The 22,848-nt window shown below is 37.5% G+C and overlaps 1 protein-coding gene across 1 annotated transcript in view; it reads left to right on the forward strand.

The window, feature by feature from the left end:
- TMTC2 (transmembrane O-mannosyltransferase targeting cadherins 2) overlaps nt 1–18,844 on the forward strand; it is a 661,377-nt gene extending 642,533 nt beyond the window's left edge. The window contains exon 12 of the mRNA XM_007955475.2: nt 18,665–18,844. Within this exon, the coding sequence (XP_007953666.1) occupies nt 18,665–18,844 (180 nt within the window). The remainder of the gene's footprint in view (nt 1–18,664) is intronic.
- The last annotated feature ends 4,004 nt before the right edge of the window (nt 18,845–22,848 follow it).

Genomic DNA, 22,848 nt, shown 5'->3' on the forward strand with positions numbered 1-22,848 from the left:
TGCAGCACTATTTACAATAGCCAAAAGATGGAAACAACCTAGGTGTCCATCAACTGAGGAATGGATATCCAAACTGTGGTACATACACACAATGGAATGCTATGCAACCCTAAAGAATAATGTAGAATCTGCAAAACACAGCCTAACATGGATGAACTTGGAGGACATTATGCTGAGTGAAATAAGTCAATCACAAAAGGACAAATACTGTATTAGTCCGTTATTGTAAAACTCAAGGAAATACTTATCTATGGAAGGACATTTTCTTTGTTGGTTACCAGAGGTGGGAGGGAATACTGTTAGATAGATACAGATAAGTTTTGATTTGGGGTGAAGAAAAGGAAAATGTACCAAATGTGAGTGATCAATATAGTAGCATTGAGGAAGAGAAAGACATAGAAAGGTATGTGCGAAGTACAGACAACAAATATGAACCCTTTTGCACATATAGTACGGCGTGGTCAGTGAAGGCAAACACGAATATATAGGTGGATAGATAGGTGGACAGGCTGAACTATTAGGTGTGTCTATGAAGTGGGGAGTGCACCCAGGAACATGTATAGGGTTGGCAGACAGTGGTCCTATAACTTTATATGTATGAGCTGAATTCCCAGGTGTATAATGGAGCTGACAAGGGGCAAGGTTGTAGTCACTGCTTGGTCACAGCAAGCTACCCAGAGGGACTGAGTAGTTGAAACTGTGGGCTTGGGACCATAGTCTCAGAGGACATCAAGCTCAATTGGCATAACATACTACACAAAACATTGTTCCATCTCCTACTGTAGCGCATAGCGACTGGGATCTTAAAAGCTTGCAAGCTTCCATCTAGATGCAGTGATGGGTCACTCCTCATCCAGAGCCAAGAAGAATGAAGAAAACAAAAAATTCATGGAAACAATTAGTCCTAGCAACTGGCACACCATCCCATCTGCAGCCTATACAACTATGAGACCAGAAGAACTAGATGGTACCTCGCTACTACGGTCAACCACTTGGAAGAGGATCTATGTAGGAGATCCTGGATAGACAGGGAGAACAATGTGGAACAAAACTCAAAATCATTTGGAAAACAAAAAGAGGGGAGCAACCAGGTTTGCTGGCCTGATAGAGCCTGGTGGAACCACTGAGACTGTGGCCCCTAGTTGCCCTTCAGATCTGGAATTGAACGCACACCTGTGGCTTCCAGCCAAACAACAAACAGGCATATGAGCTGAATATTTACCTGAGGTAGATACACTCCTTGGAGAGGACAAGCATGGGAGAAAGAAGGGCTGCTTATGCACAGGGAGGCAGCTCAGGGGATAGGAGTGCATGGAGGGATGGACACAGGGAAGAGGTAACTATTGGGAGGAAGTAGGAGGGAGATGTTGCATTGTGGTAAATTGTGGTCAATGTCATGAGACAACGTCTATGTGAACTGCTGTATGGAAAGTGTATTTGCTATGTAAATTTTCACCCAAATCACAATAAAAGGAAAAAAAAAAAAAAGAACAAATCTGTCATTTTCACATTTCAAAAGCTAAGTATCTCTCATTTGATTCGCATCAGATCAAAGAAAAACATTGAGTGGCAAACATAGAAGTCAATTAGAGAAATATACATAGGGTAAAGAAATTCTCCTCAATTTGATGGCTGTGTCTGTGGGGCAACTGTTGAGTCTTTGAGTATGTAAATATGGTGGGTCTCCATCTCTTGCTATCATGTTTTGTTATTTGTTTGTGACCAGACGATTAATAAGCATAGCAAAAGGGCCAGAGCCCCCCTCAGAAAAGAAGTTGGATCTCTGCTGCTAGTTTCCATAAAAATTGGGTTCTTAAATATCATCAGCCCACATCTCAATTTCCAACATACTTCTGAAATACATCTTAAGAAACATGATTATTCCACTGACGTTTCAACTCCCAGGAAAGAACCATCATTTTATTACATATATTCAAACTCACTCTTCACACGTGCATGCTTGATTGGCCTGTCCAGCTGGAAATCCTGTGTGTAATATGATTATCATTGAGAAAATATACACATGACCAACCCATCTCTTCATGCTAAATAGAAATGAATGAAGTGTAAAATGAATTATGTTGCTCAAACATTTGAAATAGAAACAGGCAAGGAATATGGTCCAAGGAAAAGGAAAAGAAGATGCTGTAAGATTTTGCAGCAGCTACCTGGAGTAGTTGAGGAGCTCCAGTGGTGCAGTGGTTAAAGCATTCAGCTGCTAACCAAAAGGTGGGTGGTTCGAACCACCAGCAACTCCATGGGAGAAAGATGAAGCAGTCAGTTTCTGTAAAGATTTACAGCCTTGGAAACCCTATGGGACAATTCTGTTTTGTCTTACAGGGTCACTATGAGATGCAGTGGCCTTGATGTCAGTGATTTGGGGATCTCTAGTGCTCAGGTCAGATGACTGAATCTAGGTGTTTAGAGATACAGGTGATGTTTACCTGTCAAGCATCCTCTTTTCTGATTTTCTTCCCTCAGATGCTTTCAACTTTTTAAAAATTCTTAGTTTCATTCCTTTTCTAGTCTGCTTGTACTTAGAGCCACCAGGCATTTTCTCATCTAAGTAGAGCTTTTATTTAGTACTTTCACTTCAAGTGATGAGCTGCATGCTTACCACAAATCAGGATGGTGTACTGATGGCATTCTGTGAAAGCTCTGAGTGAAACTTAGGTGGCCTGGGACGTAGAATTACCATTTGGGTTATCAGAGAACAGTTCCTGTGAAATTAAAGGAATCTAGAAACCCAGTTTTGAAATAGGAGTATCTTCTTCAGTGAAGAGTAAATTCTGAGGTCATATTCTTAATTTAGTAGATGTACCTAAAGTCAGTTAGAAATAACCACCACCTTTGAAATGATATTGCTATAAGCATCATGTGCTGTCCTCCAGGCCACAGCTGTTGGCATTTTGATTGCCGCAGAAATGAATAGCACTCCACATTGTGGCAATCACACCCATCGTAAAAGTTAAATGAACATTCTTGTAATACCCTCAGGGATGGGGCAGATGTAGGAGGTATGGATTGAATACATAGGATAAAATATGTCACTGACAAATTGAAATGACTCTCTTAATACAGCATGGTATCTTGCTTGTCACCTATATCTGCTTTGTTTTATTCAAAACCGTTTCAAAAACACAAATCCTTTGTTGAAACTGAGAATCAAAATGAATCATTTCTATTATCTGTCAATATTTGCTTTGCAGTTGCCAGATTTTTTTTGTGTTGTTTTCCCATGCCATGCATACAATTTGGTACTCTTTTGCAAAGCTGCTTTATTCAAAATATGACTGGAGTAAAAATGTGATTTTAAAAAATTGTTATTTTTTTAATTGAAAGGATTGATTTGCTTGTGATAACTCACAACTCTATGTTTCATCATAGAATTTTGTATAAGATTCCTTAGTTTATTATATTAATGTTCCATTTTTAATAAGATTTTTGTTTTGTTTTTTTTCCATTTTGGTTTAGTCCCAGAAGTGTTAAAATTGTAAACATCACTATTGATAGTCTCAGTCTCCAAACTAATTGAAAATCAGATTCTTCTGTATTTGGGCCGTTCTTCCCTCATCCAGCTCTTAGCAGTCAACTAAAAATTCTTTAAAGAAGCAAATTGATTTTTATTTTACCCACCAATTTCAAAACTTCCTGTACCGTTGTCGTTATGGAAATATGAAAGGATTGAAGCAACTGGGTAATTCATCTTATCTAATAGCCTCACACCCATAAGTATGTAACCTCACCTCTTACCCATTGCTCAATTTTAGTATCTCTCTTGTAAACAATCCTGCTTCCTCTTTGTAGTAAAATAATTTATGTTTATGCACTGGACTATAAGCTGTGAAAGGAATGTATACTTCATCTGTGTCATCTGCTATACTGCTTAGAACCATGTATGGGTAACAGTTTCACCTGCCTCATAGGTTTGTGAGGCAGAAATGAAATAATGTATTCTCACTAAAAGTTTCTTAAGAGACAAGAGCAATGAAAGTTAAAGCCCCATATAGACTAATGAACGTACTGTATTTTTTCACGACTTATGCAGAGTGTCTATCAGAGACTCTGGCACATATTCCAAAAACCCACTGCCACTGAGTCAATTCCAACTCATAGAAGTCCTATCAAAAACCAAAAAACCAAACTCACTGCCATCGAGTCAGATCCAACTCATAGCGACCCCTCCTTGGGTTTCTGAGATGATATCACCATGGAAGTAGATTGCCAACCCTTCCTTGCGAGGAGTGGCTGGTGAATTTGAACCGCCAGCCTTCTGGTTAGCAGTCAAATGCTTTAGGCCCTACACCTATAGGACAGAGTAAAATTGCCCCATAGGATTTGCAAAGCTGTGAATATTTACAGAAGCAGACTGCCTCATCGTTCTCCCACAGAGCAGTTTATGGGTTTGAACGCTGATCTGTTGGTTAGCAGCCAAATGTTTTAACCACTGTACCAAAGGAGCTCCTCTGGCATATATTAAGTGTTCAATAAATGTTAAATTCCATTGCTTTTGGGCTAGAATTTACCTCTCCGAGATCAGCTGTTTCTGCTCAACCAGGCAAATTTATTTTCTTTCAGCAATCATTTTTTGGGCACTTCATTCATATGCCTGAGCCTGGCACCAGCAATGTAAAGACAATTAAAATACATTTGCTGTCTATCTCACAATCTAGCAAAGAAGACAAGCAAACAACTAGCTATACTTCCCTGTGGGAAGTGTTATAATTAATACATGTAGAGAGAACTATGGGAGCATAATTAAATAAGAGATTGTTCAACTCTTTGTTTAAAGAATAAGCAGAAGTTTGTCACAAGGAGAATGAAGAAGGGCTCTAAGGTCAGAAGAGCAGTATGTGATAAGGAATGCATGCTCAAAGGAGCACATGGTAAAAATATTCGGAAGTTTTATGTGGCTCAGGCAGAATGTGCACTGAGGGATTATTTTGGATGCCAGGTTATAAATGGCTTCTTAATACCAGTGTGAAGAGTCTGCATTCTTTTCTATAGGCATGCTCTTGACCCATCCAAAAGTGTTGTTTTGCCTTCAGGTCGATTCCAACTCATGGTGACCCCACGTGTGCAGACTAGAACTTCACTTCATAGGGTATCTGAAGCTGTGACCTTTTGGGAACAGTTCATCAGAACTTACATCCAAGGCATCTCTGGTGGGTCTCAACAGCTGGCCTTATGGTTAGTAGTCTATTGCTTAACCATTTGCACCTGCCAAGGTCTCCATGATCAGATCTGTGTTTTAGAGAGAGAAATGGCCAGCTGAAGGATAAATTGGAAGAAAGAAGAAATTTAAAGTGGGGGAGAACAATAGGAGTCTGATAGAGGTTAGGAATGTGTGGAGGTGGTAAACTCAGGTGGTGCCAGTAGAAATGGAGAGTGGGAAAGAGAGATAAAATAGGAACACTACTGTTCACCCTAAATTATTTTCTTGTTGTCCTTGAGGAAAGAAATTAAGAATGCCAGAGGAAAAGATCTACATAAAGGCATAAAAATAAGCCATTCAGTTTTTCCTGCATCCTTGCTGGCTAGGAGCTGCCATCCTATTCTCACATACAGTAGGCCAGGGCTTCCTATAAGCTACTGTGAAACATCCAGGTGGTTTGTATTGTCCTTCTCTACAGCCCACACTCTGGCTGCCACATTTATGACATCCCCTTCTCAATTCCATTGGAACTGGACTTATATCAAGGATACTTTCTTTTGTATATATCAGATTTTTCTTTTTTGATACTGTGATTGTCCTTTGATACTGTGATACATTTCTCTTAGGGGGTATTTTGAGAGAGTTGAGGCTCTGTGGTATTACTTATCAAATATCACCATCTAGGTGACAACACTTAAAAAATTTACTCTGTCCAAATGTTAAGAACAGGTGGAGCCCCAAAAGAAAAAATGTAAGTAGCTAAAAAACTTAGGAAAATGTTATTAACTCTTCAAAAAGCTAATAAACTCATCTCACTAATCTTCCTAGTAATCAGGTAAAAGAAATTAAGCATTGAATAGCATACAATTTTATATCTTTTAATTCAGCTAAAATGTAAAAACCAGACAATACCAAGTGCTATTAATGGAATAAAGGGACCCCTGTCACATATTGGGAGCTCTGGTGATGTAGTATCTAAGGCATTTGACTGCTAACCAGAAGGCTAGTGGTTCAAACCCAGCAGCCATTCCTCACAAGGAAGATTGGACAATCTACTTCAGTAGAGATACCACCTCAGAAACGCAAGGAGGGGTCACTGTGAGTCGGGTCCAACTTTGGTTTTTGGTTTGTTATATATTGATGCTCTGGTAGCATAGTGGCTAAGGCACTTGACTGCTAGCCAGAAGGCTGGCAGTTCAAACCCACCAGCCACTCCTCGGAAGGAAGGTTGGGCATTCCTACTTCCGTAGTGATACTGCCTTGGAAACCCAAGGAGGGGTCGCTATGAGTCGGGGCCGACTCAGTGGTAAACAACAACAACAACAACAATGCAGTTTTATATAAACAATTTGAAGAGTTGAAGATACCCTCTGATCCAGCAATTCTACTCCAAGAAAGTCTCACATAAGTACATACAGGTATAGGTATGCATAAGAATAATTACAGCAGCAGTCTTTTAAAGAGTCTACATGTCTGTTATTAAGATAATGGAGAAATAGTCATCCACTGAAGTTAAAATGAAGGAACTGAGCATACGTGTATCAAATTGGATACATTTGAAAAATGAAAATATTGAGCAAAAAAATCAAGCTCTGGTAGGTGCTTATAGGATAAGAAAGTTATAAAATAATAGTGTACATTTGTCTTGGACACACAAAACATAAAAGTTTAAAACATGTACTGGAATGAAAAATACCGATTTGAGGGTAGTGGTTATCTTGGGAAGTGGATTCAGAAATAGGAAAGTGAGGGATACCTGGAGGCTTCAATTGTATTTATAAGGTTTTATTGGTTGGGTAGGCACACAGTGTTTATCATAGTCTCCAAAATGTTTCTATGCCTTCAGATGTTTATAATTTTAAAAACCTGCCTATGGCTTTAACCATGTGTTAATTCATTCATTTTAACATTTCATGCATCAGTCCACTCAACTATCCATTAATTCATTATGTTTTCTTTTAAAATCATTTTATTTACCATATCCAAGCAAAGATGATTAAGGCAAAACTGAGTGGAAAGAATGGGATGGGTATAATTAGAGAGAAGAAGAGAGATTTAGTGAGATTTTGGGGTAATTTTACCAAGACTTAAAAACTGAATGTAAGTGTGTCAGTGTGTGTGTGTGTGTGTATGTGTGTGTATGCTTATGAGCAAGAAATCATGGATAATTTATTCAGGTTTCTATTGTGACATCTTACCATTAAGCATGTCAATGGGACAAAGAAGGAGTAGTGATTTTTGTAGCTGATAAGATATCTCACTTTGTCTCAGTATGTGTTGCATTATTTGCATAAGACTAACAGGTAACCTTTGGAGCTCTGGTAGCATAGTGCCTAAGGCACTTGACTGCTAACCAGTAGGCTGGCAGTTCAAACCCACCAGCCACTCCTCGGAAGGAAGGTTGGGCAATCAACTTCCATAGTGATATTGCCTCAGCAACCCAAGGAGGGGTCGCTATGAGTCAGGTCAGACTTGACGGCACATAACAGCAACAACAACAACAGGTAATCTTAGAAGTTTAATTCAGTATTTTTTAAGTATATGCCATGAAGAAAGCATGAAAAAGCAGATCTTTATAATGGTGCATAAATGCTCTTTTACATCAGTATATTTTTCAAAAGTGCATACCATTAATTTATAAGCAGCATGGTGCAGTCACTGCTCCAGTAAATTCAACTGGGTAAACAATTTCAACTGAATACAGTTGAATGGCAGTAGTCACCCTTCATTAAGTTATTTGGTAACTACTTTGAAAAAAGTGGAAATCCATTAAAAATTTTAGATTTTGTAAACTTATTTAAGTTTGCAAATTATACTTAGAAGGAAAGTTAAAGGTGGTTGTCTTAAAAACCCGAACAGTATGTAGTATGCTAACTGAGTAATGGCTTTGTAAGAAGGCTAGCTTCAGACATTCTTTCTTAAAGCTGTTTAGTTCATAAAATAATAAATATCTAACTGTGTGGATAATTTCAGCAACATAAGTATATTCTTTGAATAGAAATAAATGTATTTATAAAATTAGAATATTGTTCTGCCAGCTCTCCATCTTTTACATAGTTTTTGTTCCCACTGATTATCCTAAAAATTATTCATAATTTGGTTATGAATAATTGGGAATAGTTTGTTATTTATAAAAGGCAAGAGGGAATAAGTACTAATGGGATAATATGAATTAGAGAGAGCCCACCTACTGTGTGGATTTCCAACTCCTGCCTAATCAGAACATCTCAACCAGGCTCTTTTTGTTTTATTGGGCATTACCTAGTAGAAGTATGAGTCCCCAACCCTAACTCCCATATGGTTTCTACTCCTTCTCATCTGTATGTTCGTTTAAGAGAAAATATAATAGACAAAATCCAAGAAAATTATTTTTGTTATCCAGTCCTATATACTATAGATATCATGATAGCTCAGCAGGGTTCCATGAGAACTTCAAAGACCTTATACTGGAATCAGACATGCATAATGTTTCCTTTGCTCTACCCTACCACAGTATGCATCCATTATTTTAATGTTGCCTATGTCTTCCACACTGAAGAAATAAACCAAAGACCACAGTAAAATACAATAAAGGCAGAGTTTCCTAAAGATTTTAAAAAGACGTCATCTGCTAGCCTCAGTATGGCTGCCAGTTAGCCCTTTTGATGTAAAGCATCTGTCCTCTTCAAGGAAACAAGAAAGGTCTGGTTCTCTTTTCTGGTCTGTGAAATAGGAGGTGGTGTCATTTGTTGTACAGAGCCACAGGGCCCATATTACTGGGCTAAAGCTGCTGACTGCCTTTGTTAACATGCTGAAAATTTCATCAGATGTCTTTAATAAAAGACAATGTGTGTAAGAGAGCACATCAGCAGTTGTGCTTTGGTTTCTATTCCCCAGCCCATGAGTAGTTACAACTAGCAGAGAGCAAACACAATATGTAATCAGCCAGCCAGTCACCTAGAATTGTTGCAGTTTGGGTATACAATTTAAATCTTAAAGTCTGTTTAGAAGTCTTCACATCCTCTTATTTGGTTATTATAAAGTTTTTCATATCTTTTCTTTTTATGTAACAGCATTGAATCATTTATGGCATCCTTTAATAAAATCGAAGGCACTCTGGTAGTGCAGTAGTTAAAGCATTATGGTGCTAACCAAAAGGTGGGTGATTCGAACCCACCAGCCACTCCAGGGGAGAAAAATGAGGCAGTCTGCTTCTAAAAAGTTTTACAGCCTTGGAAAAAACCCATGGGTGAGTTCTACTCTACCCCATAGGGTTGTTATGAGTTGGAATCAACTCAGTGGCAATGGGTTTGGTTTGTTTTTGGTTTAATAAAATTGCATTTGAGGATTTATTAACTTAAATAATTGCATGGCCAAGAGAGGAATTCTACTTTTCAGGAAGATAGGCATTTGGTCTGAATACTTTGTTATACATGTTATAACCGCATATAAGAAAATTCCCTTTAAAAGCTATGAAATTATATAATCCGTGTTCTGGAAATGACCTCTAACACAGTGCTCCTCAAATTTTAAAGAGCATACGGAGCACCTGAGGAGGTTGTTAAAATTCAGATTCTGATTCAGGAAGTGGGGCCGAAAATGCTGAATTTCCGTGAAGCTCCTAGGTGATGCTCATGTTGCTTTCCAAAGTACAGTTCTGTAGAAAGGCTGAAAGACCAGAGGCATTCAGTCCAACATTTTTCTTCTAAGCTATCTAGCCATCTGCTGCTATGGAAGGGGAGTATGACAGAGTTGGACACAACTCTTCTCCTTGAAGAGAGAAAATAGCCATATGAAAAAAAAGTAGAGTCTATATCCAGTTATATTGTACATTTTTAAATAAACACATGAAATTATATATGTGAAAATAATTGCAGATACTTTCAAAGTGGTTTACCTAGTGAAATATTATTATTCCAACGATGATGCTTTGCCATTATTCTTAATGTTTAAAATACAATTATTTTAGCTTCTTTTTCTTTTATTTCTTCTAGTGACTACCTTTAATTAATGTATTTTTCTGCCATTCTTGATGTGCCACCTTTTGATAGTATCTATCTATTGATTTTCTGCTAGGTAGGTGGAGAATTAGCTCATTTACCACCACCAGTTTCCACTCAATACTTACCCCAAAATAGTTATGTCACTTTTTAGGTTTGTTATTGTCTCTTTTTCATATAGCTAAAAAGTGTAGTTGAACTTCTATTTGTAGTTTCATCAATTATAGATAGCTAGATGTTTAATCATCTGAAGTTAAGAGAAAAATTGCTAAAGAGTATATTTCTCAAACTACTGTGTTAAATGAAACCTTTGTAAAATAGTGATATTTCTACTAAGATTTAAAATATGGGATCCTACTTACAAGATGTTATAGGCAGTGTTCCTGATATCTCTATTTTACTTCTCTTTTTTTGCACATGTAGGCATTCCTACTTCCGTAGTGATACTGCCTGGGAAACCCAAGGAGGGGTTGCTATGAGTCGGGGCCGACTCGATGGCAAATAACAACAACAACAGACTATCAAATCCTTAAAGGAAAATCACTTTGTCTGCACAGATCTTTTAAGTAAACCATCTGTGTAGGGCAAATCTGAGGGTTTGATTGGCCGTATATGGAATTGCTAGCCATTGATGAATGAGTTTCTACTGTGTCATTTGGTACATCTGTAATCTCCATTGCAGTCCCTGGGTGGTGCAAACAGTTTACATGCTCAAGTGATAATTGAAAGGTTGGAGGTTTGAATCTGCCTAGAGATATCAGAAGAAACACTTGGCAATCTACTTCTGAAAACTCAGCTGTTGAAAACTACAGAACACAGCTTTACGGTGACACACATGGAATCACCATGAGTAGGAATCTACATGATAGTGGCTTTTTTTTTATAGTCTACATTTTAGCTCCATTCACAGTTGCAATCCTGGAATTCTCTAACTACAGATTGACTACCCAGATGTTCATCACCATAGTGAATTGGACCACTGCCTTCTACATCCCATACTTTTCTCTTTTTCCTTTTCCATTTTGGGAAGCTCCCTCTCTAATAGCTTTTGAAAAAATGGAGGATACAAGGAGGCCAATTTCAGAGTCTTCCCAGGCATCTAATTGTATTTATTATGTCTACAACTTCTGTATGATAGTTGGTTTGGGATTATCACTGAAAGTAATTTGCCCTCAAAATTTTCCAGAATAACTCTCCAGCCTGCTGCTTGGGGAAGTACCTAACTGATGATAGTCTGTGCAAGAAGATAGAGAAGGGGACTCACCCTTTCATATGAAGAATTTCATCCCATTCTGACCAGAGTTCATCCCAGCTATCCATTTTGAGTGGTGTCTCTAAAACCTGAAAATAACAAAAAACAAACTCACTGCCATCAAGTCAATTCCTACTCATGGCAACCCTTGTTGGATTTCCAAGGAAGCAAATCTATACAGAAGTAGATTGCCTGATCTGCCTTCCATGGAATGGCTGGTGGGTTTGAACCACCAACCTTCTGGTTAACAGTCAAATTCGTTAGGCACTGTGCCACCATTGCTCTTTCTGAGACCTGAAGCCCTCTGGTTTTCCAGAGTCTAAGGGTTCCTTACTCCTTGGTATTTCCTCTACAAGCTCTATAGGCTGTAACTTTCTCCATACGGCTAAGGGTGTTCCAGTTTTCCATTTGTCCTCCATTTGCTAAGTATTTATTGAAATTTCTTGTCTACTGATGCTTTCTCTTCTCTTCTCTTCATTTTCTATGCATAGAGCTTTATACTTTGTTTATTCATGAGAGAACTGGGAAACAAGAGATCTACACTCTGTTAAATGTTTATAGTGGGTGATACAAACCAGCCTCTGATGAAAGTAATAGACAAGGATTGGTAGAAATGATTAGGAAAGCACACAGAATAAGAGGAACAGAATAGGAAATAGGGGGAATAAGATGAAGTTAAATATGCACAAAGCCAAGGTTTAGTTAAATATGAAAAAACAGAGAGTTCAAGGCAATTAAGGAACTTTGGCAAATTGGAGAGACTTTAGGAAAGAGTAATGAATGATGAGATCAAAAGCTATGAGGGTGAAGGACTCCTTGGATTTCTAGGTTATGAAGTAGATTGTGTCTCCATAAATGACAAAATGATACAGTGGATTTTTGAGTAGTTGGTTGAGCATAATCCTGTGACTATGTTTAAAATTGACCAGATGCAGCCCTAATTCACGGCATAAATGGACTGTCAAACATAACCCAGAATGCACCGGAGGTAGAAGAGAAGCTAGATGACTGGGACCTTTTAAAAATTAAATTCTTATGTGCATTGAAAGACTTTGTCAAAAGGGTAAAAGACAACCTACGGATTGGGCGAAAATACTTGCCTATAACATTTTTGACAAAGGACTTATCTCCAAAATCTATGGGAAACTTCAACAACTCACCAAAAAAACAACCGAATTCAAAATGGGCAAAAGACTTGAACAGACACTTCACTAAAGACGATATGCTGGTGGCCAACAAGCACATGAGGAATTGCTTGCGATCTTTAGTCATCAACATTGTTATGTGCCGTCAAGTCAGACCCAACTCATAGTGACCCCTCCTTGGGTTTCTGAGGCGGTATCACTACAGAAGTAGATTGCCCAACCTTCCTTTTGAGGAGTCTCTGGTGGGTTTGAACCGCCAGCTTTCTGGTCAAGAGCCTTAGGCACTATGCTATCAGAGCTAGAGAGATGCAAATCAAAACAATTGTGAGATATCATCTCACCCCACCAATAATAGCAAAGTTCAACAGGACAGAAAATAACAAATACTGGCAAGGTTATGGAGAGACTGGAGCTCTTGTACACTGCTGGCAGGACTGTACAATGGTACAACCATTGTGGCAAACGGTACGGCATTTCCTTAAAAAACTGAAAATAGAAATACCATTTGACCCAGCAATTGCATTACTAAGAATATATCCTAAAGAGGTGAGAGGCAGCACACGAACAGACATATATACACCTATGTTCATCACAGCATAGTTTACTATAGCAAAGAGATGGAAACAACCTAAATGTCCATCAGTGGACGAATGGATAACCAAATTATGGTACATTCACACAGTGGAATACTATGCTACATTAAAGAAGAATAAAGGATAAGCAAATCACCTTACAATGTGGATGAGCCTGGAGGACATTATGTTGAGTGAAATAAGTCAGTCACAGAAGGACAAATACTGATTACTCTAAAAAGACAAAGAAGGGTTTGCTTGAGAAAGGGAACTCACTTTGTAGATTACCAGGGTGGGGAGGGAAGGGAGAGGATTAATTTCAGGCTACTTGGGGGCCACATGCTGACGTGGTTGAGGGGAGGGATGGTATAGAAGGAATCTGTGACCACCATGATGATATCAGGGAGGACACCAAATTGTGCACGTAAGATATAGACGACAGATGCTAATACCAACCAGTGTATCCACCATACTGCATTACCATTAACACCAAACATTAGGCTACACATAAACACGTCAACATCTGAAGAGATCAGATGGGGATGAGTGAATAGCAGTATACTCTAGACTAAGGATAGATTCAGCAGAGGCTAATCTTGCACAGATGCCAGTGATACAAAATACCCTCAATCCTTACAGAAACAAAAGAAGACAGACATAGAGTAATCCCTCACAGACAGCCAGACATGGTGGGAGAGAGATCCAAGAGATCTACCAACTCAGGACCATAGTATTGGGGGACACCAGACTCAATTGGCACAACAAAATACACAAAAGTTTTGTTCCTCATCCTACATTGATGAGTAGTGACTAGGGTCTTAAAAGCTTTCAAACAACTATCTAAGATGCAGCTAATGGTCTCCTATTGTCAGAGCGAAGAAGAGTGCAAAAAAACAAGGGCATTTGGAAGCAATCAACCCTAGGACACAATGGCCCTTGAGACCAGAAGAACTAGATAGTGCCTGGCAACCAGTGCCAACCACTCAGGAATGGATCAAATATGGAGATCCTGCATAGAGTGGGAAGAAAAACATGGAACAAAATCCAAAAAGTCAATAATGACCAGAATTACTGGTCAGATGGAGTCTGGTGAGACCCCAATACTATGGCCCTGGGATACATTCTGGGTCTGGAAAAACACCTACTCCCAGGGGCTGGCTCTCAGCCCAATAGTAAACAAGATATACATGTAGACCACTCAACCCAGGGTGATGCTCCCACATACTCTATGGAGATGCATCCCTTGGAGCAATAGACCGTGGGACACCAGAGGGGCAACATTCACATGGAGGAAAGGCAGGACACACAGTAGTGTGTAACTACGAGGGGCACGGAGGGAGGATTCCTGGGCAGGGAGGGGAGGAGACTGGGTTAGGGTTGGGAATGGTAAATGGCGAGTGAAACTAAATGTACATATAATGTTGAATGTAAAACAAGCTGCTCTGTAAGCTTGCACCTATAGTACAATTAAAAAAAAAAAAATTGACCAGATGCAAAGAAATAGAGGAGATATTCAGCTTAAATGTTAATTCCTCAGAGAGATCTACCCTAATAACTTTATTCTTTCTAATTTCACTTCCTATTTGTTTCTTATATAGAATTACAGGTGGAAATTATTTATGGACTTGTTTCCTAACTTGCTTTTTATCTGCCTTCTCTACTAGATTATATGCCTTACCAGGGCAAACACTGTGTCAATCTTCTTCACCAGACGAACAAATAGAAATGACTTAGTGAATATTTGGTGAGTGGTAGATTCAGTTTAAGTGGCTAGGTGTCAAGTGAATAGACCTGAAATAGAGTAGTGATTGAAGACATTGAGAGAGTAAATGAAATTTAAAGAACATTGCTGGGGATGCCCTGGTGAGAATGGCATACAGATTGACTTAGTGGGAGCAAAGTGGAAAAGGAAGGTCAAAAGCAATCTCTAAAATAATCCCCTCAAATTGAAGGTCCCATGCATTTGCGTTCATTCATGTGCAACTTGATGAGGTTGGATAATCAGTTCTTCATTATATATTTAGTTAGTGGTGTCACATTTTAGCATACTTGTATGTAAATTTCATCAATTTCCATTCACTCAAGACCCTATGTGATTAAACATTATTGCCTGTGTAGAATTTTTAAGGAAAAAAACTTTTTTATGCTATTAAAATACACATTTTACATTAAAATCTGTAAAGAATAAGCATAGAATTCTATAGTTACTTAAAAATATTGAATGATGTACTTAAATATGCATATTTCCAATTTATATAGATTTTTACTCTTTAGGGGAAACAATGAGTATACGTGAGCTTCCATGAAATCTGCTACACACTAACTCTAATGTCACTTTTTGATTACTTCTGTTTAGTGAGTAACACACTAGCATAGATAATGCAAAATTAACTTCATTCAGAAACACCATTTTAATTAGTCATAACTCATTTCTGATAGTGTATTTAACTTCTCAATTGTGTTTTCTTAAAATAATATTAAAATTATTTTTCATTGTTTAATGTCAGAAGGGTGATCTTGAAGCCTTCCAAATACAGAAGAACCTAGGGCTGCAATTTAGTAATAAAAGTAAAATGTATTTATGTGGCTTGCTGTACCTGACTATGAGTTTTCACATGGATCTCTTACAGGTTTAATCTAAGAAAAGCTACAAAGCTGATAAAGATAGAGCCAGTTCACAGTTCCTCAGCTTTTGGATGCAGTGGTCTTTTAGGAACTTTGGGCAGACCATCAGGCAGAATCTGCTTTTGTCTTTCTGAAGGGATGAGAAGGAAGAAAGAGAAGAGTAATAAGACAATGATGTTTGTATTCTCACATAATCTTTTCAGGAAGCCTATGAAGCAAATATTGTTATCATCCATTGATAGAAGAAACTAAGGTGTTGCGCACTAACCCTATGTATACAAGTACGCATGACCCTGTGGTGGAACTAGCATATGAACCTGAGCAGCTTGACTTCATAATCTTTGAGTGTTTTTCATAATCCTCTTGAGTTGCAGTTATAGTTAGGTACAGATACTTTGATAATAAAATGACTCAAGAAATACTGACTACCCACAGAGCCATCTGGTTTCTCTCAGCTCCATCACTAGGCCTCTTCTATTTCTGGTTAGAAAGGAATGATCTCCAACCGGGGTTCTCCCTCCCTGTTTCCTCTCTTCCCACTCAGGATAGCAGGAAGTTTGAACATTTTGTCTATTTAGCATTTCTAGTAATTCAAGCGGTGAACAGACTGCACCATCAGTTTAGTAGCTGTTTGTTGATAGTTGTGCTAAGCACTGTGAGAGGAACATCATTCAGAAATTTTTCCAGACATCAAAGAACTCATAGATAATAATGGGTGATAAGATAACAAAATGATTTTAGGAAGACAAAGTAGGTGGTGTTATTTTTCATTTTCCAGTGTAGTTATTAACTGCACATATAATTTAGTATAAAGTAGTTTTTGGGGGGTTGGTTTGTAAAATTAGAAATTGACCATCTGCATTTTTCTTGATAAGTATGGAGTCATCCTGACCAAAAGGTTTTGGAAGGTCAGGAATAGCTTATATTAGCAACATTACTTTTGGAAAAGAGAGGGATGTAGAAAAATTTGGAAATAATGCTCAGTAATTGAAGGCTTAAGAAAATTTTGGTATGCATCAGGGACATATTATACATCCATTAAAATAAAAATTATAAAGATTATATGAAAAACCAAAACCAAATCCTGCCATCAAGCTGATTCCAACTCACAGCAACCCCATTAGACAGAGTAGAAATGCCCCCATAATGTTTTCAAAGCATAAATCTTTACAGAAGCAGACTGACTGCTCATCTTTCTCTTGTGGAGACCTGGTCAGTTTGAACTGGTAGGTTTTGTTTAACAACCCAATGCTTTAACTACTGCTCCACCACCAAACCAAATTCACTGCCTTTGAGTTGTTTCGCAATCATAGCAACCTCTCCTCGGGTTTCCAAGGCAGTATCTCTATGGAAGTAGATTGCCCAGTCTTCCTTCCGAGGAATGGCTGGTGGGTTTGAACCGCCAGCCTTCTGGTTACAGCCACCAAATTACAAGCATGTGCTAGATCATGAGCAAAATGAAACAAGGAAAAGTGAACTTGACCTTTATGATGTGTCTACTATGTACATGCAGTAGTGTCCTTCATTTATTTGTTTATTTACTCATCTTCTTTTTCTATCAAGCTGCAAAAAGTTGATGTTATTTCAACAGTTTACAAAGAAAGAGTAGGATCCCATGTATGTTAGAAGACCTCATCAAGGTCATAGTGGTTAAGCAAAAACACAAAACCCAGATTTCTTATAATCCAGACTGATTATTTTTCCCCCATTGATTTATTCTGAGCTATTCTATCCTTCTCCTGGCATTGTTTTTGGTTCAAAAATAATTATTTTTACAGTAAATAATGGAGTCACATGAATTCAGCTGAGAAATACATGCATTGTGAAATACTAAATAGTAAAAATATTGTAGCTTTTTTCACAAAGCTGCAAGGACAATTAATACTTGACATCATCTATAAAATAAAAGCATCATTGTAAGATCAGTATTTTAAATTTTATCCAGTATTTGAAATATGCACTGATGTAACTGCAAAAATATTAGCATTTGTGTAGAGCCAGAATGTTCCAGGGACAAGAGCAGAAAAGCCATTATTCCCAGGCAGCAAAAGCAAGATCTTTTGCTTTGGGGAAGACTTTTGTTGTTAACTAATCTGTTAAGAATTTTGGGATGGAAACCTTTGTGTTAAACTTGTGTTATATAACTCATACTTTTTTTTTTCTTAACTTTTGCTTTTCATGTAATAGTTTTGTACTGTAATTATCACTGATTACTAAAAGTTCTCACACTGAGAATTACTTAACTATATTTTAACAAACAATAAAAATTTTTCTTATAAAGATTATATTTTTTGAATCATATTTAATCTATTTTGATATGTTTTAACTTCAGTATACTTGCTGTAAGTATTCAGAGTAATTTAGCTTTTTTTTTTTTTTTTTGGAAAGCATTTTAATGGTTACATTTGGATTCTTCAGATTTTGTTGTTGTTTTTGTTTCCCCTCTGAAAATATCAGTAAAATTTTGCAGTGTGTACATATTTAAATGCCTGGGATAGTTTAAGAGAGAAAACAAAGTGAGTGGATATACATTTGTCAACTTTATGTTTTATTTCTTGGCATTAAGTTGGAAAAAATTATAATAATTCTTTCCATCTGAAATTATATAACTTTTAACTTTTTTCTCAAAAAAGTATAGTCTGACTAAATGACTAGGTATTCATGTGTAACCTCTACTTTCTCATTAAAGAAAAAATAATTAAAAGTGATTTCTGTGTCCACCTAGCCTTCTTAATACACAGAGTACACAGCAGCTGGTTGAAAACTTTTGTCTCCTTGGTTATCTTTGTCTACTTTTAAAAATTGCTCAATTGCTTCCATAAAATGCCTGCAGCCATAAGGGAATCACTTGCATAAGTGGATGAAGATTTTGGTCTTCCATGAAGGAAAGCTTGAAGTGGCCTCTTAATAGTTTTCCTTCCTTTCCCTTGTTGCAGTATCCAGCTGCTCTGATGAACCTGGGAGCCATTCTGCACCTCAATGGCAGACTCCAGAAGGCTGAGGCCAACTACCTGCGGGCACTGCAGCTCAAGCCAGATGATGTCATCACGCAGTCCAATCTCCGCAAACTGTGGAACATCATGGAAAAGCAAGGCCTAAAAACTTCTAAGACCTGACACGGGGTGCAGTATCATGTCCTCCTCCAGTTTTCAAAGCGGGCTTCATTTACAAACAGAACTTCCCAGCAGTGCTATGACAAGAGCTCGGTTTGGACTCCAAGACCAGAGGCTGAGGTCACTGAGGGTGCCACCACTTCTGGGACAACCCATTTTGCTGTTGGCACAGCTGTTAACACCAAAAAGGGGAACATCGGAAAGCTTCTGACAGACATAGTTGTTACCCATAAGACTGTAAATCAGAGCACTTAAGTAAGATAGGATCTTTGGCATTCTTAAAAAGGAGGTAGAGTCTAAGTTACAGATTTTGCTCGTTTTGAAAAGCTAGTTTCAAAATTATATTGCTCCTTAAACACTGTGAGAGGAAATCAGAGTGTCCCTTCAGCTACCGTAAACTGTTAAGGTCAAGTGTTAAGGGGGAGTGATTGAAAAGTAGTATGAATCCCAGTGACCTGGCTGGTTGTCCTAATGCTGCTGTCTTTCCTCTTTGGGACAGCCTGCTTATCAATTTCTAAAGCTTAGAAAACGTTTTTCTCTTTTTAAAATACTGTGTCAGGATCTGTCAGAATCTGCAATTGTTTCCTGACTAGAGCACATAATGTTTTATTATTTGGATGTCACACACTTTTCTCTTTTGAACATCATTTCATTTTCATGTTCTAAAACAGCATATGGAAAGTAGGGCTACCCACACATCACATTGGGTTTGCAAAAGGGACTAGGCAGGCATTTTTATTTCACAGTCACTGTTTCCCTCAACTGCCTAGCAAAATTCATTTTATTATTCTTTCTGTTGCTGTCGAGTCAATCCTGACTCATGGCAACCCCAAGTGTTACAGAGTACAACTGCTCCATAGGTTTTTTTGTGGTTGTAGTCTTTATGGAAGTAGATCACCAGGCATTTCTTCCACCCACTGCTGTGTGCATTTGAACCTCCAACCCTTAGTTTAGTATTGCAAACTGCTTGTGGCACCCAGGCACCTGGGAACACAAGCATAACTGTTACGCTTCTAAAATGACCTTTTAGAAAGACCATTCTTGGTGAATCTGTATGCTTTCATAAGGATTCACTCAAAGGAAGTTTATAAATTCTCTACTTCCAGTAACTAAACAGCAGCTTTAAGACAAAAGGGAATCCCCAATATTGCTGTTTCAAAAATCAAGTCTTGCAAAAGGAGTGTGTAATGAGGGTTGCCAGTGATTTTTCATTTGGGAAACAGTTGGTATGGGATGCTAATCGGTTTTTAATATGTACCTAGACAGCAGTGCTGAAAGTTCTCAAGTCATTATTTTTTATCCTATTCTCATTTTGTTCCTCTCCCAGAAAATGTCAAAAATGACTTATTTTAAGCTGCAGTAGAGTGTAGAATTAGCCCATGTGTTTCTAGGTTTTTTGTCAAGTGTTTTTTCCACTTGAAAAGTATTATTCACTAGGAAATTTGGTATTTATTTTATTACTTATTAGTAACCACTTCAGTGATTATTTTATGAGCAAAAGACTATAAATGAAATAGAAAAGAACATTTATTGAAACATTTTGAGTCATAATCCGACTTTGTTACTAAAATTAACTTTATAGATCACCAGTCCATGATAACTTCTTCATAGAGAAAGTAGCCTTACCATACCCTATGTATTTATTTATTTATTATTCTACAGTAGCAAAACAACAAAACAAAACTTAATTCATTAAACCACTTCTTTGCAATTTAAGTTACCATTTTCTCTTTTCCTTTCACACTCCGCATATGTATGATCAGCATCCCCAATGAAGAGAAGCAGGACATGCAAATATATTATATCTTTTCTCCATATTTACATGTTTTGCTAAGTATCTGAATACAGTGGGCTAAACAATTTAAAGTAGTGTTCTTACAGTATTAATGTTCCTGTGGTAAGGGCAAATGTAGTGAGAAAAGTTTTTTGAATGCATTAATAAGAAGGTCCTCATAAATATGTTTATTATTTTGTAGACACTTCATTGAAGGACCAAAAGCTAAATTACAACTAAATCACTATGTTTTCAGAATACTTAACAATAACAAGCAATCCACAGTCAAACCAAAATGGTGGATTAAAGTGTATTTTTCATCTTCTACTGCATTGGCAATTACAAAGATTGGAAAAAAAAAAGGAATTTAATATAAGGATATAGAGATAATTCAATGTCTAACATTTTTATTTATTGAAATAGTTATTGACCTATGATGACTTCTTGATCTTAACCTATGTTTTTCTTAAATTCTTATTGTTCTTCCTTTCAAATACTGGTTCTTAATATGTTCACTGATTGCACAGTAGAGGCACTCCATGTTGATCCAGTTCTCAAGTACAAATGATAATTGGGCTGTGTCATAAAATGCATGGATCTTTAATAACTAAATGTCCCTGACACTTTTTTTCTATACAGGGCCATGCTTAGTCACTGACCAACCAAGGGGGGAGGGTAGGGAGGGCATTAAAACATGATCAAAAATGTCTCCGCTCAGGGATTTATGGTGGATTATTGCAGACAGTGCTAAAAATATAGAGCACAACACAAGTTTACTAAATTAAAATTTTATTTTTTGAGAAACTGTTATTTGTATAAATTATCAAGATTTGTAGGCTTTCCTTTTGTAGAAATAATTGTTTTATGTGCCAGAGGATTTCAATTTTGTTTTCAACAATAAAGCATTGATAACAAATATATTGTGTAAGTTTTTTTCAGCCTGCCAACAAAACAAAACTTAATCTCCTCTTTTTGAGTCTAGTGAAACTAGAAGAGAGGTAAGAGAGAGAGAATTTGGGAACCATGTAGAGATACATTGAGGCTAATAATAGATCAATAATCGTTAACTATTAATAATTAGAATAATAAGGGTTGCAGTTAGCACCATATATTCATATTGAGAATTGATTGCAGAAAATTTTGTTTGTTTCTGTGCTATGGAAAATGACTCTAGGAAATAGCCCAGACAGGCTCTGTTCTTTGCCAGTTTCCTGCTTCTGAAAGTTCTATGGTAAAAGATATTTAGGAGACTCTTGGTTCTCTACTTATTGTCCTATATGACCTCACATCCCTGTGCTGCTGAGAAACGTGGGTGTGGCATGTCAGGAGTCAGTTATAGGAACTAGGTATACTACCTAGATGGGGTAACTAGGTAGGTATTCCATCTATGAGAGGTAGTAACTGACAGGTGGAGAATATGATAGTCTTGGTAAAATTTTTGTTACATAATAACATGACTGTATACTGCCTGATTACTGAATTTTGTGTTAAAATTTAGCTATAAGGACTTCATTATATTCTAAATACTATATGGTTGTGCAAGGGTATGTTCCACTTATACCGGAAAGGAAGCCAAGGCTCATTGGTGTGAAATAATTTTCCCATATAACAAATCCAGCAAATATAAACCTGTACCCATGTTGTCCTGCACTCACTGAAATCCAAATCATGGATATATCATGTGCCACTCGGGCACTAACACAAGAGTCTGGAGATTAGGTTTCTAAACCCCCTTTGGATTTCTCTACATATTTCATCTTCCACAGATCACTTAACTTCTCTACCTCTCATTTTCTACAAATGACCCTGGTGATTAAAAGAGGTAATGCATGAAAAATACCTTAAAAATATAGGTCATTAAAGTTGAAAAAGTCCTTAGTGATCATGTAGTTTTGTTGTTGTTGTTATTGTTATGTGCTGTCGAGTTGGGCCCAACTCATAGCGATCCCTCCTTGGGTTGCCAAGGCAGTATCATTACAGAAGTAGATTACCCAACCTTCCTTTCGAGGAGTGGCTGGTGGGTTTGAACCACCAGTCTTCTGGTTAGCAGTCAAGTGCCTTAGGCACTATACTACCAGAGCTCCCAATCATGTAGTTAAACCCTACGTTTTTACCTGAGAAATATTAAGGCTTACAAATTAAGTGATGGAACCAAGATCCCAAAGTTAGTGCTGTTGCCCAAGAGGCAATAGAAATGTTGGTAGTTAAGAGACCTTGCTATATGAAGTCATTG

This window comes from Orycteropus afer, unplaced genomic scaffold, assembly GCF_000298275.1.
Source record: "Orycteropus afer afer isolate SDZICR_OR568_19922 unplaced genomic scaffold, OryAfe1.0 scaffold00504, whole genome shotgun sequence".
Taxonomy (NCBI): domain Eukaryota; kingdom Metazoa; phylum Chordata; class Mammalia; order Tubulidentata; family Orycteropodidae; genus Orycteropus; species Orycteropus afer.